Consider the following 15,580-nt stretch of genomic DNA (forward strand, 5'->3'; position numbering starts at 1 on the left):
ATCTTTATGTCGACCTAGTCCAATTTAATGTTAACAAAACATTTATTATTACCAATAAAAACATTTATTATTTTTAATTTTTTATTTATAGATTTTATTTAAATTTAAAAATATTTGTATGATAAAAAAGAGAGAAACTTATTTAATTTTTTTTCTCGTGTTTTTTAACTCTTAGAAGATTCTTTTTTTTAACTTTTCTTTGAGACGTATATATATAACAAAATAAATTAATATTGTCATTGGAAAAAAGAGAGAAAAAAATTTAAAAAGTGTAAAAATTAGAATTTTTTATCAGCAAAGTTTAAAATTTATTCAGAACAAAGTACAAGGGTCCTCGATCTCATGGTACCAAACAAATATTGATCAAACTATTGTAACCCTTCAAAGATATGTGTAGAGATAGTTGAAAAAATCATTATTATTAGGAAAAGGAAATTATTTGCTTGAGATAACTTTCCCTTATAGTTCTTTCTCATATTTTTAAATATTTACTTGACATATATAAAAAATAAAAGAGATTATTGTTAATAAATGAAACTAAATAGCAAAAACAATAAAAGTAATTAAGTAAACTGTAACAATTATTCTTTTAAAAAAAAAGTTTGAAAATATCAAAATAAAAAATACTATAATTCATTGAAACTTTTAATATCAGGTTATACGATGAGAATATTTTTGCCAATATATATATATATTGTTTTCTTTAACTCTTTAGTACATATAACAGAATAACGGGAGATAAAACTCATGTAATTATGGTTATTTTAATTGGAAAATGTTAACTTAATTTTTTAACATTAATTTTTATTTTTTCTGAAATATAGTATTTTTAATATAGTAAATATTTTTGTTTAAAACAATTTATATTTAAAAATGGTTACAATCAGGCCATCTTAAAATCTAACATTATAACAGGTCTCGCCAAGAACGCAGTACCGAATGTGCTAAAAACACACCAGTCTAAACGTTTATCATAAGATATGAACAATATCATTTGGCTTGTGGGATAAACGAATTAACTTCGACTAAATGAAAACTTTATCAATAACCCAATATCATGTGTTAGTATGCATTTAGCTATATTATGTATATATTTTAGATAAATTCTATATTTATTCATCCATCCATCGTTGCCCTAGTACACAATACTATGACATGGGTTAGATTGTGCTTTCCAGAATCCAACTTCGTTGGATATTTTTGAGATTTCAATGAAGCTGGATTATATTTCAATAAAATGTTAGTCTACCTTGATCTGTTGGAATCAAATTCGATAAACTTCAACGCAACCCTAGATAAATTGCAATCCTTAAATTCGAAACCGTAAATTACTGTCCGAAATACACATACATTGAACTCTTATTAATGGATAGTACATAGCACAATTAAGGATACAGATGTACTTGTAATGTACAATTCGTAGAGTGAGAGGAAGTTATCTTCTCGATCGAACTAGATAAAGTTGCATTTGCAAGACGTTTAAGAGGACTTACCCAAGCCATAACAAAGGACCTTAGTTCCTAAAACAAACCTTAGTGCCTAACAAGGTAAATAATAAGCTGCTTTCTAAAACAAACCTGCGCTACCTTCCTCCAATGACATGTTCATTAGATCTTCATGACATTGAGCAGTTCCATCATCAAAAAGCCAATTCTCCAACAGCGTAAGAGGAACCTGGGGCTCAGATCGAGAGGCATCAAGTTTGGAGGAGTTGAGGGTCAACAAGGAGTCAAAAGCAAGATCTTGGGTACATGTGGTGCTGCTTTGTGCTCCTTCACTAGAACTAGATCCTGTAGTGACCATGTTATTGCTGAGGGAATATCCTGAAGAATTTGTTTGATCAGTTGAGTTTGGGGATTTCATCCAGTTTTCCATCAATCGAGAAATGTTTTCGTAGCTTGATGCATATGGGGATGCATGGTGTGGTCTTGTGTCATGATGAGAACTTAAGGGGTTGGTAGTATCAGGCAAAACATGATGATTTGGTGGCTTGTGAAGGGACAAAGCCTCAGACAAAGCTTGTTTTGCCATTTGGATATCTGTTTGTAGTCTTCTTTCCCATTGACCCTTTCCCTGTGAACAAGAATGTGAATGCCCTTCTTGGTCAACACCTTCTTCAGTCCCACTTTGATCATTTTTGTTCAGCTTCTTCTTCAAATGGGTGTTCCAATAATTCTTTATGTCATTGTCTGTCCTCTGTGGAAGATAGGAGGCTATAGCAGCCCATCTGCAGCCATTATATATAATATATAATGAACTCATTCCAGAATATAAGGAAACAAAAAATTAGCAAATTAATTAAAAGAGCAGATCCAAATTAACCTCTATCGATCTTTAGTTATTCTTCAGTGTTTTTTTTCTTCATTTCATGTGACCATTTACTTCTTGTTGGGACTCAGAAATTAATCTTGTAATTAACTAGATTACTATTCTCGCTTGATTAAAAATGGCAAATATTAATTGCTGAAAATCAAACAAGTAGGTGGGAAGATGAGAGTTATTAGCTAGTACCTGTTCCCCAAAAGAGCTTGGAGGTGGATTATCATCTTCTCCTCATGATCGGTGAAATTACCTCGTTTGATCCCCGGTCGAAGATAATTAGTCCATCTAAGCCTGCAGCTCTTACTGCATCTCATCAAACCTTGAAGAACAAAAGAAAAATGTATATACGAAATCAGTGTGTGATTAAAGCTTGAAAAAGTTATAATGATGAAAATTGAATAAATTAATAAAGACAAATTAAAATTATTTAATTAGAAATATTAATTACCTGTATTGGTTGGAACTGATCTCCAATTGCCTGGTCCGTGTTCTTGAATATAAGACACCAAGATGATGTCTTCCTCGGGAGTCCAAGGACCCTTCTTAATACCAATTTTGTCACAGCAAGGTGGCCTCCCCATGTTATATATATTATATACGTGCCAAAAGAAACTAAGAAACTAATGATCTAGTTAGCTATATATATGTATGTAGCTCTCTCTTTTTCTCTTGTGAGTTCTGAGGGTATCCCTTATGAGATCCAATGATTGATCGGAGACAAAGGACCACGTCTGTTTATGGATTGTATACTTTGCTTACTTCCTCCTTAGGACTGAAGAGATCACAATCGTCCACAAACTGCAATTGCCTTGTCATGTACGTATATATAGAGAGAGGCTAGAACGCCAGCTATGTTAGTGGGAATAGTGGCTAGGAATTTCTCAAGAAGAAACTTAAGGTAACCACTCAAATTAACACTTAAAATGTTTAAAAAAATATTTTTAAAATCAATATATATCTCTAGTAACTCATGTATATAGCTTATATTCACCTTAATTTTAAAAGATTAATGTCAATTTACTGATGCCGATTGTGAGCTGCAGTTAAAATTTTAGAAGACTAATATATGAAAAATATTAATTTGATTTTGTATGCAAGAATTTCTCTAATCTCCCATCTTTCAAGCATTACGAACTTCAAATAACGACAAATCCATGCCGTATTAAAATGGCAATAGTCGAGGAAGCACTCACATAGCAATGGCAAAGAAATCCTGGTATTATTTTGGTACAAGCAAAACCATCTCTTTTATAATACTGTAATTTCGGAGGTTGATATTATATTTAGAAGTGTCAAAACAAGATAGGTTGCTCAATCTATATAAAATTGAATTAAAAAATATTTTTTAATATTTAAAGACAGAAGGCATATTCAAACTATATTAATACCCACTAGCAAGTAATTTTGCATATCAACAGTATTATTCATATATTTACCTTTGCGTGTTTACACCTAAAAGTGTTCGCTCAAATATTGCAATCGAATTGTGTGGATACAAAGATTGAGTTTGATTATTAACAATCATTTATTTACTGTGGTTAAATATTATTTTAAATATGACATACTTAAAATTATTTGTTGAAGACAGATTTATAATTATTAATAATTTATTTAATCTAATTATGGATAGCAAAAAAAATTCAAAATAAATTTTATCCTTTATTATTAAACACATTGATGAATCGGTAAAGTTATTTCTATTTATCAAATTTAAATCTTAACGTATGTTAAATATTCAAAAGAAAGTTTTATTATCACTACTATTTTATTCTATTTGAGACAAAAACCAAAACTTTCACCTATCAATAGTTAATTTAACATTAACTAAGTACATCTTTAATAATACATAAATTTTAAAAAATTTCTTTAATAAAAAGTAAAATTAGACTGATGAAATGTTACATAATTTCTAAAAGTCTTGCTTTTCTGTACTTGAATTAGTATCTAATTATTTGCTTTCTTAAAGTAAAAGTTGTTTTCGGTGTAATTAAACCTCTGACCTCGTGATGTATGATTGATCACGATGTGGCACGAAAGTCATCTCAGAAAGTGAGTCGTTTTAGTGAAAATAGATGGTCGTCATTTGATTTTGAAAATCACTACTTTTCTTGTTAAGTTACTAGCACTAATTACCTGAATTACGTATTCATGTTCATCTTGATTTATTTTGACCTATTTGATTGTTGAATTTTTTTTTTCTATTTGAATTATTTTATTAATATAATTTATCATACAGAATTATTAAATATAAAATATTAATATAACAAATTTTAAGAGTTGAAATATATTTTAGATACTGAAAATATAATGTATTTTTTAATCATTTTTTTAATGTTTCACTTTCATATTTACTAGAAATAAAGAATAGAGTGCATTTTTAATTTCCCACCGAATTATTTTTTAGCACTAAATAAACGATATTTATATTTTTCAACAGGCTAAAAACAAAGAAAATATTAAATTGAACGAATCCAAAAAGAAGTGGCATTTTCATAGAACAAAATTATACTTTTTAAGATAATTTTTTTAATATATAAAACTTTAACTGATGGTTAAAAATATTGAAGAAAATATACTCTATAATTTTTTAATATAAATTCTAATGTATCTCTATATTTGAAGGAACATTCTCTTTATGGGGAAAAATAGATAACAAACATGTGTATTAATTTATAAAATTTACTCAATAACTAGTATAGAAGTAATGATATAGTTTATTATTTAAAGTTTTTATATTTTAATTATTAATATTTTATTTCAATTTATTTTTATCAACAAATAATAACATTTATTTATATGGTAATAATAATTTAATATTTCAAAGGTTAAAAAGTAAATTAAAAATTTAATAACATATATATGATACATTAAAATGATTACTAGATAAGTAAAATATATTATTTATTTTAAATTTTATTAAATATATAAATTTGATTCATTGGATTTCAGTCATTTTTCACAACATTTATTTAAAATTTTACAAATTATATGATGAAACAATAAAAAGTTTATTCGTGATATATAATTTTAAAAATTGCAATATTTCTTAAATAATTAATAAATTTTTACTATAATATAATATTTATAAATTTTATTATCTTTAATCACACTCATATAATTCTTAATAAAAAGTATTTTAAGTAATTATATATTTTTTTATCTAAATCATAAATATTATTTATTAAAATTAACTATGTTTAAGTTGAGTAAGATTACTATAAACAGTAAAAAATTTGATCTAAATGTTTAATATAACTGCATTCAATGAAACTTAAACTTAAGATTGCATATTAAAATTAAGATAGAATAATCTTTATCAGTTGATTCATGTTCTCGACAGTAAGTAACTATTTTTTGAATGTTAATCGAGTAAAATCATATAAAAATATATATGTGACATGTGTTTGTTTGTTTTTAATAAAAATATTATATATTATACATGTGATGAAATAAAATTTTCTTAAAAGTAAAACTATATTATGCTTCATTAATTTTGTTTACAATAACATCTTCTCTATTAAATTTTAAAAATATAATTTAACGACTTTTTATTATTTTTAATCTAATTAACACTGCAGTACAAAATGTTTAATTTAATACTAATTCTTAAGATTTTTTGAAATAAATTTTATAAGATTCTTTTTTGTAAATATAAAGCTTATCAACTATTAAAATTAATTTTAATATATATAATTTTATTGGAATAAATAGAAAGGGTATCTATTGCATTTATATGCGTAATCAAATTATTCAATAAGAGATTTTATATTCAAATTTTACCATGTGAAAAATTTTCTCGAGTTGGAATAAACTTTGCATTTGAATTACAAATTAAATTAAATTTTTTTACTATGTTATGCTTCTTGTCAGTATAGTCGAAGATATATTAAATGAAATTTTAATAATTGTTAATCTTCGTTTTACTTAATAGTTGTTAATTAGTTATTTTCTCACAAAAAATTATAATTTTGATCTGGTGAAATGTTTTAATCAATACACCCCTGTTAAGCATAACATTTTCACACTTAAATGTAGAAGAACAAAGCAACTTTTTTTTAATGGGCAAAGAACCTATCATTTAATGTCACAATAAAATGAGTGCAATTTAATACGGGTCTTGCCTTCGTTATGCATGTCTTGTACTACAACCCTATCAAGCCTATACCAAGTTACCAACCAAATTCTCTAAAGAGATACAAGTAAACAATGCAATTTCTTACCTCAATACTTGATATTGTATTTGTGGAAAATGAGCATCACATATATATTAAGACATGCTCATTACTCAAATAATCAATAAAGATTTGTTAGACAATAACTATGGTTAGAGTAATTGCCCTTAAAATTGTTGCCCCACTAACAGTAACAAGCCATATATATTGTTAATTTTTTTTTAATCGACTATATTGTTATTGAACGCAGTGTTCGTCGTACTTTAGGAGGCCAAGGGACCTAAATTTATCCAAGTCATTTATTTTGAAAATGGGTAATTTTATCACAGATTGATCTCTATAATATTTATGTAAAAAATTTCTATGAAAGATTTCAATGGTTGTTCGAATATCATCACGGTTAGAACCGTAAAATGGACAATGGTGGGAAAGGAGTATTCGTTTATATGATAGTAAGGTCGAAGGAAAATGTTTGTTGATTTAATTTCTGGGGACTATTATTTTTTATTTTTTACGCATATTTAGAATATGTATATATAAATACAAAATAAGTATAATTATGTATGATGTTACCTATAATATTAATTTTCAATGAACAAAAACTGTAGAGCCAAATTAAAGTAATTCATTCTCGGGACCATTCATAATAGAAGGGACTAGGCAATTATCATTTAATGCCATCACATTCATGCAAATAAAACAACTAATTAAACAATGAAAACATATCATGAAAAGCTGCTTTTATAATGAAGTCCATGCAAATTGCTGCGTTCATTGAAATTTCTAGAAATCATATTGCCTTGACAGAGTGTAATATAACTATTTTTTTTAATCTTAATTCAAGTTCAAATTTATATATCTCAGCTGCTGATTGAAAAGAGAAGGGGGAGATACCTCTAGTTATTTATATGATATATTTAGATAAATAACTTAAAAACATTTATTAATAAATTTCATTATTTATTCATATGATAGAGACATACGGTATTACTTTTGTGCTTGTAGATATGCACACACTAATACACCAGTTTTTTAATATTGCTAATTGCAACACTGGTAACAGTAGTGGTTACTATTGCTTTTGTAGTCGAATATCATAATGTAGTATCAACTATATTATATTATGATAGAGACTATATATATTAATCGCGACATATAGAATTTTCAGTCCTTTATATTGCTTCTCCTTTTTAAGTTGAATTCTGACTAATGTGTCCACATTCTCTTTCAACCACGCTTTTTTGGAAATGCATGTTTGGGGAAATCTTAAACACTTTCCTTTATCCTCACTAATGTCTCCAAATCGTAATTTGGTTTAAAGTTAGAGTGAATAAACTTTTATTCATCCAAGTTATTGTTTGATGTTTTTCAAACAAAAACTAAATACTGAACACACGGATGAAGTTATTTTACTTTAATGTGATTCTTTTTAATAAAATTTATTTACAATTTGGACAAAAGAGAAAAACACAGCATAAAGTGTCAATCTTACCTTTCAAATTGTTATTTTTTTTAATAACATAAGTGTCATTTATAATTAATGGGTTAATTAATAACATAAGTATACATTTTGGTTGGACAGATTATTTTAATTTATTACATGTAATAACAGAAGATTTTCCTTTATTGAAAAATTTTAATACATACATATATATATATATACACACACACACACTTTTGATGGAATGTTATTTTATTACATCAATCCATTCCTTCACCTGAATAAGAAAATAAAATGTATCGTTACATGGATTGAAAGATAAATTAAAACAATTTAGTAATAAAAAATAAATTTTAATCTACTTAATTATGATAATGCCATCATTTATTATTTTACATTTATCTACTAACCTAACAGCTGATTTTATCAAACACCTTTAATAGAATCAACCAACTTTTCAGCTTTCAGCTAATTTATTAATTAATTTTGTCAAACACGGTCTATATTAATAAAGATAATATTAACAGCTGACTTTTTTTTCATAACAACAATTACATCTAAATAAGTTAATGAAGTAATGATACGAATATTAATTAAAATATATATTGTATATTAACACGATTTTGGGTACAAAATTGAAGTGACAGGCAGTGACTAACGCTGATTTCTACCTCAATAGACACCAACCATTGATTCAAAGAGCTTTGTAATCAAATCGAACTCAGCCATAGTTTCAAACTTCCCTTTCCCCTCACTCTCTTGTTTATTCGCAGAAGTTAACCTAACAAAACTAAAGTTATGCAATTACATCATTCACTGGGTTCAGCGATAGCTATTTTCAAACTTATCCCAACCCAATTTTACGTAAAATATGATTACATAATATACATAGCAACATTATGAGACGTGCCCTTTTGGCATTTACTCAAAGGAGCATTTTAACAACTGAGTTATGTCCCCGAAAAGGCATTATACACACATTCTATGTATGCGTTGAGAATTAATTTTCTACAGTTTTGTATGATAATTATGACTACTTTTAATCAACTTTTGAATCGATTGAGAGAAAAGTGTTCTCTCCTAATTTGGAGCAACTTTAAGCATACATTACTTCTTCCACAACCTAATGATGGTAATGCATTTATGAAAATTAGCAGCTACTTGTTTTGAGGAAATACTTTCTTTTATTAATTTACACTTTTAATTATAAAAAATGTTACCTTATTTTATTTTTACTAGTTTTTAAGTATTATGTAAAAGAAACAGTAAATTTAAATTTTTATTATTTATAGATATTTACTCATTATATTTAGATTCAAAAATTAATTAATCACTGGAAATTGAAGTATTTTCTGATAAAAAAAAATGTGTTTTTTTTTGTAAATTTTGCTAGATATCCCAAGTTATTATTAATAAGACTATTTAAAGAGCTTATTCAAGTGTTAATTTATTAACAAAGGATTTGACCACAACGTAATTATATTGAGTCAGATTGTCTCTCTTTGCTTTTATTCACAACTAAAATCCAACCTTAATCAATTATAAGTTTCTAACGCTTGTTTTAGTTCTAATTCTACCAAATTGGTCATTATATATATATATATATTAGGCCTCTAATTTTTTTCCCAGCATATTAATTATTCGAAAAAGCTAATTTGCTGCAAATTAATTTCTCAGTGATATAAACTATCACAATATTCATTTATTAAAAACTGAATTAAGAGGTAACAGTGAATTCTAAAGGGACTAATTTGTTGATAAATTAAATTTTTGAAAGATTAATTTGATGATAAAATTTTTAAATTAATAAACAAAGATTTAGGTGAAAAGTGAATATTTTATAAACTAGTTTGATATGTATAAAATTTCTAAAATTATGGTTATGTAAATTGTCCCGTGCAAATATTATTTATGGCATCTACATGATAATAAAATTGTAAATAGGGTCACCGGATTGCACTAAAAATTGTTATTTATTAACAATTTAGTATTATAATAATTTTATTAATATATTTTCAAGCAAATCAAATTATTAGCATAAATATTTTAAAATTATATTAATAATGTGATATGTTATATTAATAAATAATTTATTAATATAAAATAATTAATATATATTATCAATATCGAAATATTTGTATACTACAACACTATGTATTAATCTAGAACTCAAAAGTTCTTATTATTGATTTAATTTTTATTATAAAAAGCTATATATTAATAAAAATCATCATAATGCTTAATAATACTTTATTTGCTAATAAATAATTTTCTTCATATTGTCGTTAAGATGAAATTACAAATAAAAAAAGGTCTAGAAAGTTTTTAAGAACTTTTAAAAAATAATGGATTTAAAATTAAAAAACAAAATTAACATTTTTTATATAATACAAGTGTGATGAATGGACGATGCTATTTGCCTGCAATTATTCCTTTTTTTTTTTTCCTTGAGATACAAAAATGAGATTTGGCTTCATATCAACCACAAAAGAACATAACCACTTGAAATGATAATGTCACTAAATTTCGACAATGTACTTTTCACGCCATCATTCAAGGCCTCAAATTAACTCAAGAATCATTAGGGCCGGCTCAATCATAAAGTTACTAAATTTTTGCTTGAAATTTCTAAAATAATAATAATTATTATTAATATTATTATTTTAAAATAAATATTACTAGCAAAAATATACAATAATATGAATTGCTCCCTTCAACAGTTCAACTCGAGCAGTGGCTGATGTAGCCGCCAGTAACTAGTTCCTCGAATGCCAAAACTGTACAGGGGAGCCACAACAACCCTTTTGAATTCATTTGAGTTCTTCTTACTTAAATATACTTTTTCAACTTTATTCTGAGAACACATTTAAAGCAAAATTGATCAGTGGCATAATGAGCTTCAGAATGCTTGTAATTTCTGTAAATATGCTTATTAAAGGGCTAGCCATCAATTTTTCAAAAAGTTTGATTTAACACAAGGAAGGTATTACATTAATTAAGTGTGTAATTATTGTGGATTAATTCAATTTTAAGGTGTTATATTCTACGAATCACATTTGTGACAATATGAAAACTAGTTGTCAAGTGGAAAGTCATTTTCAAAATAAATTATTTCCCATAAATCCTTTATCTCGTCTTGTTTAAGTGGGAGAATAAAAATATTTCTTATTAGGAGCAGCCACAATAATTAACTCATATAATTATTATTGATTTGTATTAAAGTTAGAATGGGTCAAATTTAGCCGACTTAAAGATATAGGCCTAATTTACACCTTATTAAGCTGATATGTCATGTAGCTATTGGTGTAAGCCCAGTCCTTAACTTTCGGTTAGGAAGAACAATTAGGGGAAACATCATTATAATACAGGTTAGGTTCCCTGCGCCCTCCCACACACACACAAATGATGGGATGATTTGAAATCTCTAAAGAAGATTGATCGTGCATTATTAAAATAAGTATGCATCTTATTATTATTGATTACAAATCCTCTGTTTAAGTCATTAAGTGGTTAGTTCTCAGTTTCTATCCCAATTTACGTTGGACTCACCATTTAAGAAAGAAATATTAGAAATTTAAGTGAGTAATTAAGTTTCACATTGCTTAGGTCCTTAGGAATGGGTTAAAAGAGAATAACATAAAGTGAAAAGGCCCAATGTACTTTAACTTGAGATTTTGAGTGAAGATGTAATGTCAACCTCACCATCATAGGATCATGTTTCGGGTGCTTACAATAATATCATTGTTGTCATATTCATAGTAACTACCAAACAACTTTTAATGTCTCACATTAGTAGTCACTGTGGATAATAATATCATCGTTAGTACTGTTATCGTGATCACTATTGTTATTACAATTTAATTGTCACTTGTCACAGTTATATTATCGTGATCGATCACTGTTGTTACTTTACAAGAATTGTTTTACACCCATCCGTCAAACCTAACACAGTAAGTTGAAAGCTACATATAACAATGTAAAGAGGTACGTCCGTAAGCTCTAATAAAAAAAAAAGACTGAGACATTATAGCGACCTAAATAAAATACTTATAATTAATATGGTCTTAATGGATTGATTAGATTGAAACGTACAATAAACATGTCGTGGACTTCATTTTAGTTGATGGCTTGTCATTAAAAAAACCTTGACTAAAACTTATACTTGCCCGGACCATAACATGGTTTTTTAACTTATTTTAAGTTTAACAGTGTAAAAAATTTAAAAATAATATTTAATAATTTTAATGCATTAATTGCATCATATTATGTAATTTTAAATAAAAATTTGTTATACATAAATTCTTATCATATATATTTTTTTCATCTCATTAGATGATCACAGTATATATTAAGGTAAAATATGTTAACTATACTGAAATATTTTTATCAAAAGTACTGAAGTTATTGTAATAGTTATGTTATAATTAATATAATAGTTAATTAAAAAATGATATCTAATAAATAGATTTATTAAAAAATATTAATATTTTTAATAATTTGAAATAATAAATAGAAAAATTCAAATGAAACAAAATAAGCAAATTAGGGAGTAATTTTGTAGAATTAGACAAACATAACCTTGATTTGTTCTAAAGGGATCTCAATAAAATGGGGTGGGGATGAGTGTATCATGAAACCGAGTACAGTGTACCTGTCCCAGATTTCCTACTTTCTGGCATACAAGTAGTCGTGAATATCCATGAATGCTTAATTAAACACTATTAACTATATATTTTATAAGCAAAATAAAAGATATGGAAACATCACTTAGTTAAATGAGTTTTTCATCACCCTTTATTATATCAGTAATTATGTCTGAATTATTCTTTACCAAAAACTAAATTAAATGTTTTATTACAGAATATTTTTAAAATATATTAAATACGTACAAGATTTCAGAGCATCATGCATTGAGGTGTTGCATGCACCCAGCAGAGCGTCATTGCAAGAATGATGCTTCTCGATTTGGAGCTTTCTACCAATATATTGCATGCATTCAGTTCCTCTTCTTTTAGTTTGAAAAACAAAACGTTCTTTTCCTAAAGAAAAGTAGTCTATACATGAAAGATGATTGTATGTATCCACACATGAACAGAATCATCTATTGATAAACTCGCCATAATTATACTAAATCTTCTATTATTATAAGTATATGTATTGGTGTAAATATTATTATTTTTCATGGATTCAACCAAGATGCAAAGTCTCTTAATTAAAAAAGTGGGTGAACCTAAATGAAAGTGAGTGAAAATACAACTCAATAAGCTATATTGGAGCAGTGCAACTAATGGGGCAAAATGGTTGCCCGAATTTAAGAAGCTTTGCATGGCCAAAAATATTAACAATAATAAATAACCGAAACGGTTTGCTAGTAAGAAAACGGAAACAAATTAAAAGACCCTGTACCTTCTTACCCTCAAGTATTATTACGTTACGGTAAATTTTTGGAACCACCAATTTGAAAAGTCGACTGTGGCATGCAGTAAATACTGGTACGAATTACAAAAATTATAATCAATAAATAGTGATCAAAATTAGTTAGACTATAAGTTATATTTTGCATAAATAAGTATAGTTTATTTAATAAATTTTTTATTCTTTTATAAAAAATTAAATTAAATATTTTTTTAATTATAAGAAACATATATATATTTGACATATAATAATTATTGAATTTCTTTTATATTTTTTAATAGTTAAATATATATTTATGAGGCAATTATTATACCAACTATATCATTTAATATTATTGATATTTTTAGAATAAAACTTGTATTTATAAAAAAATGTAACTGAATTAACTATTTTCTTTATTCCAGTAATTCAGTCTTTTGTTTCTTATAAATAAAATTAGAGAAAAAAAATTTAAAATTTAAGTCTGACTTATTATCTGTCATATACTCTTTATTAAGTTTGACTTTTTAAAAACATGTTTTGATCTATTGATATTTTTTAATAGTTTACTTCATATTGAAACTGCTAATAGGTTATTAATTTTTATAAATAGATTATTAAATCATCTAAATAAATATATTTTTATAAAAGTTATAATGCTTGTATCTAGATAAGTTTAAAAAAAGTTTAATACTTTAAATATATATATAATAAAATTACATATTTTTATTTTATCAAAATATGTAATCAAGATAATACAGATACAAATTAACATTATGCACAGATCGAACAATAGCAATGTAAAAGATTTTAACAAGTAAAATTATCTCTTACAAAAATGTAGTAGTGGTAATCGTCAATTCTAATGAAAAGAAATAAAAAAAATTATTTTAAAATTTAATTTATTTAATATGGTATTATATTATAATTTTAATATAAAATTATTTAATATAATTATAAATTTTATAAATTTTAAATTTAATTAATTAATTAAATTTTTTAAATAATTTAAATTAAATTTATTACTTAAATAGATCAAGTTAGATTAAGTATTAAAAAAATTAAGCTAAAGATTCCAGTCGAACAACTTAACTTATTTTTATCTTTAATTGTAAACTAATGTGGTACTATTTTATATATAAAAGTTTCTTTTTCGTAAAAAAATGTTTTAAAAAATCACTAGATAAAGTAATTCTATTTCTATTAAACATGCATGGGACACTGTTAGTTAAGAATGTTAAATTTAACTATATTTATAGAAATAATTTTTATTTTAATTAGTTAATAATTAAATAAAAATACAATAATTAAAAGTCAATAAACGAAATGCGCCTAGACTATATTTTAAATTATTTTAAGCTAAGATTTTATTAATGCTTTTCCTTCTTAAAGTCTGCCCTGTTTAAGTTAAGAATATTACTATAATAAATTTGTCTAGAAATATTTAATATTATTTTTTTTTGTTTTTGATATATCAGTGACAATGACATTAGAGTTTATGATTTCGGGTATTAATCTAAACTTAATGGCTTATTTTATATTCTTTATTTAGTTAAAATATAAAATAATAAATGTACGTATATAATGAGAATACCTATCAAATTCTTTTTCTTTATCCACATACTTAACAAATATTTTAAATTATAAAAAAGAGTGAGACTCATAATTTTTGATAAATTTTAATTAATAATAAAAAGTGTATTATACTATAATTTATGAAGTATTTGAGTTTAATGAAGCATTGATTAAAATTTAAACCTAGTAAATTATTATTGTTTTTTTTTTAATCTAAAATATAAGAAACTAGGGGCCTGGCAGCTAGAAAAAAAAATAATTTTGCTACTAACTTCAATTTGAACTCGTGCTCAAAAACCTTAATGCTCCCGTTGGTACATTTGCGGGCATTGGTCACATCTTCTTGTTATATATATACTTTAAAAGTCTATCAACTAGATAATGTGGGACACTAAACTTTGAAATACCACGCAGTAAACAATAGTTAAGACGAGAGAAGTAGTTGGCAAGTTCTCGGTAACCTTGTGATGAGCACGCTGCCATCGACGGCTAACGACAACGCTGTAGTTTGATTTTTCTTCCTTCAATTTAGCTTGAAATTGAGTTGGTGTTTAACTTGGTTGGGTTGGGTGAAAAGGAAGGCTCTAGTTATTCATTTTTTTTTTGGTCCACTTTTCTTCAATGAGGCGAGAAGAAAAGGATTTTGTGGACCCATTACAAAACTTTTCTTTTATCT

At 25.8% G+C, this 15,580-nt stretch overlaps 1 protein-coding gene across 1 annotated transcript; it reads right to left on the reverse strand.

Moving 5' to 3' along the window:
* Positions 1–1,303: 1,303 nt before the first annotated feature.
* Positions 1,304–3,131, reverse strand: LOC113847096 (transcription factor MYB94). The gene is made up of 3 exons (XM_027475963.1): positions 2,771–3,131; positions 2,512–2,641; positions 1,304–2,227 (listed from the first exon to the last, which is right to left on the reverse strand). Exons 1-3 carry the CDS (start codon positions 2,901–2,903, stop codon positions 1,567–1,569), a joined length of 924 nt encoding a protein of 307 aa, XP_027331764.1. The 5' UTR covers positions 2,904–3,131; the 3' UTR covers positions 1,304–1,566.
* Positions 3,132–15,580: the final 12,449 nt, after the last annotated feature.

The sequence above is a fragment of the Abrus precatorius genome, unplaced genomic scaffold (assembly GCF_003935025.1).
Source record: "Abrus precatorius isolate BTA unplaced genomic scaffold, Abrus_2018 Scaffold8, whole genome shotgun sequence".
Lineage (NCBI taxonomy): Eukaryota > Viridiplantae > Streptophyta > Magnoliopsida > Fabales > Fabaceae > Abrus > Abrus precatorius.

Bases quoted from the DNA above. Each gene is read 5' to 3' on its own strand.
- LOC113847096 (XM_027475963.1), bottom strand. From the start codon at position 2,903: ATGGGGAGGCCACCTTGCTGTGACAAAATTGGTATTAAGAAGGGTCCT. The intron at 2,642-2,770 runs GTAATTAATATT...TTGTTCTTCAAG, and splicing joins ATCAGTTCCAACCAATACAG to GTTTGATGAGATGCAGTAAG. The intron at 2,228-2,511 runs GTACTAGCTAAT...TAATGGCTGCAG, and splicing joins CAAGCTCTTTTGGGGAACAG to ATGGGCTGCTATAGCCTCCT.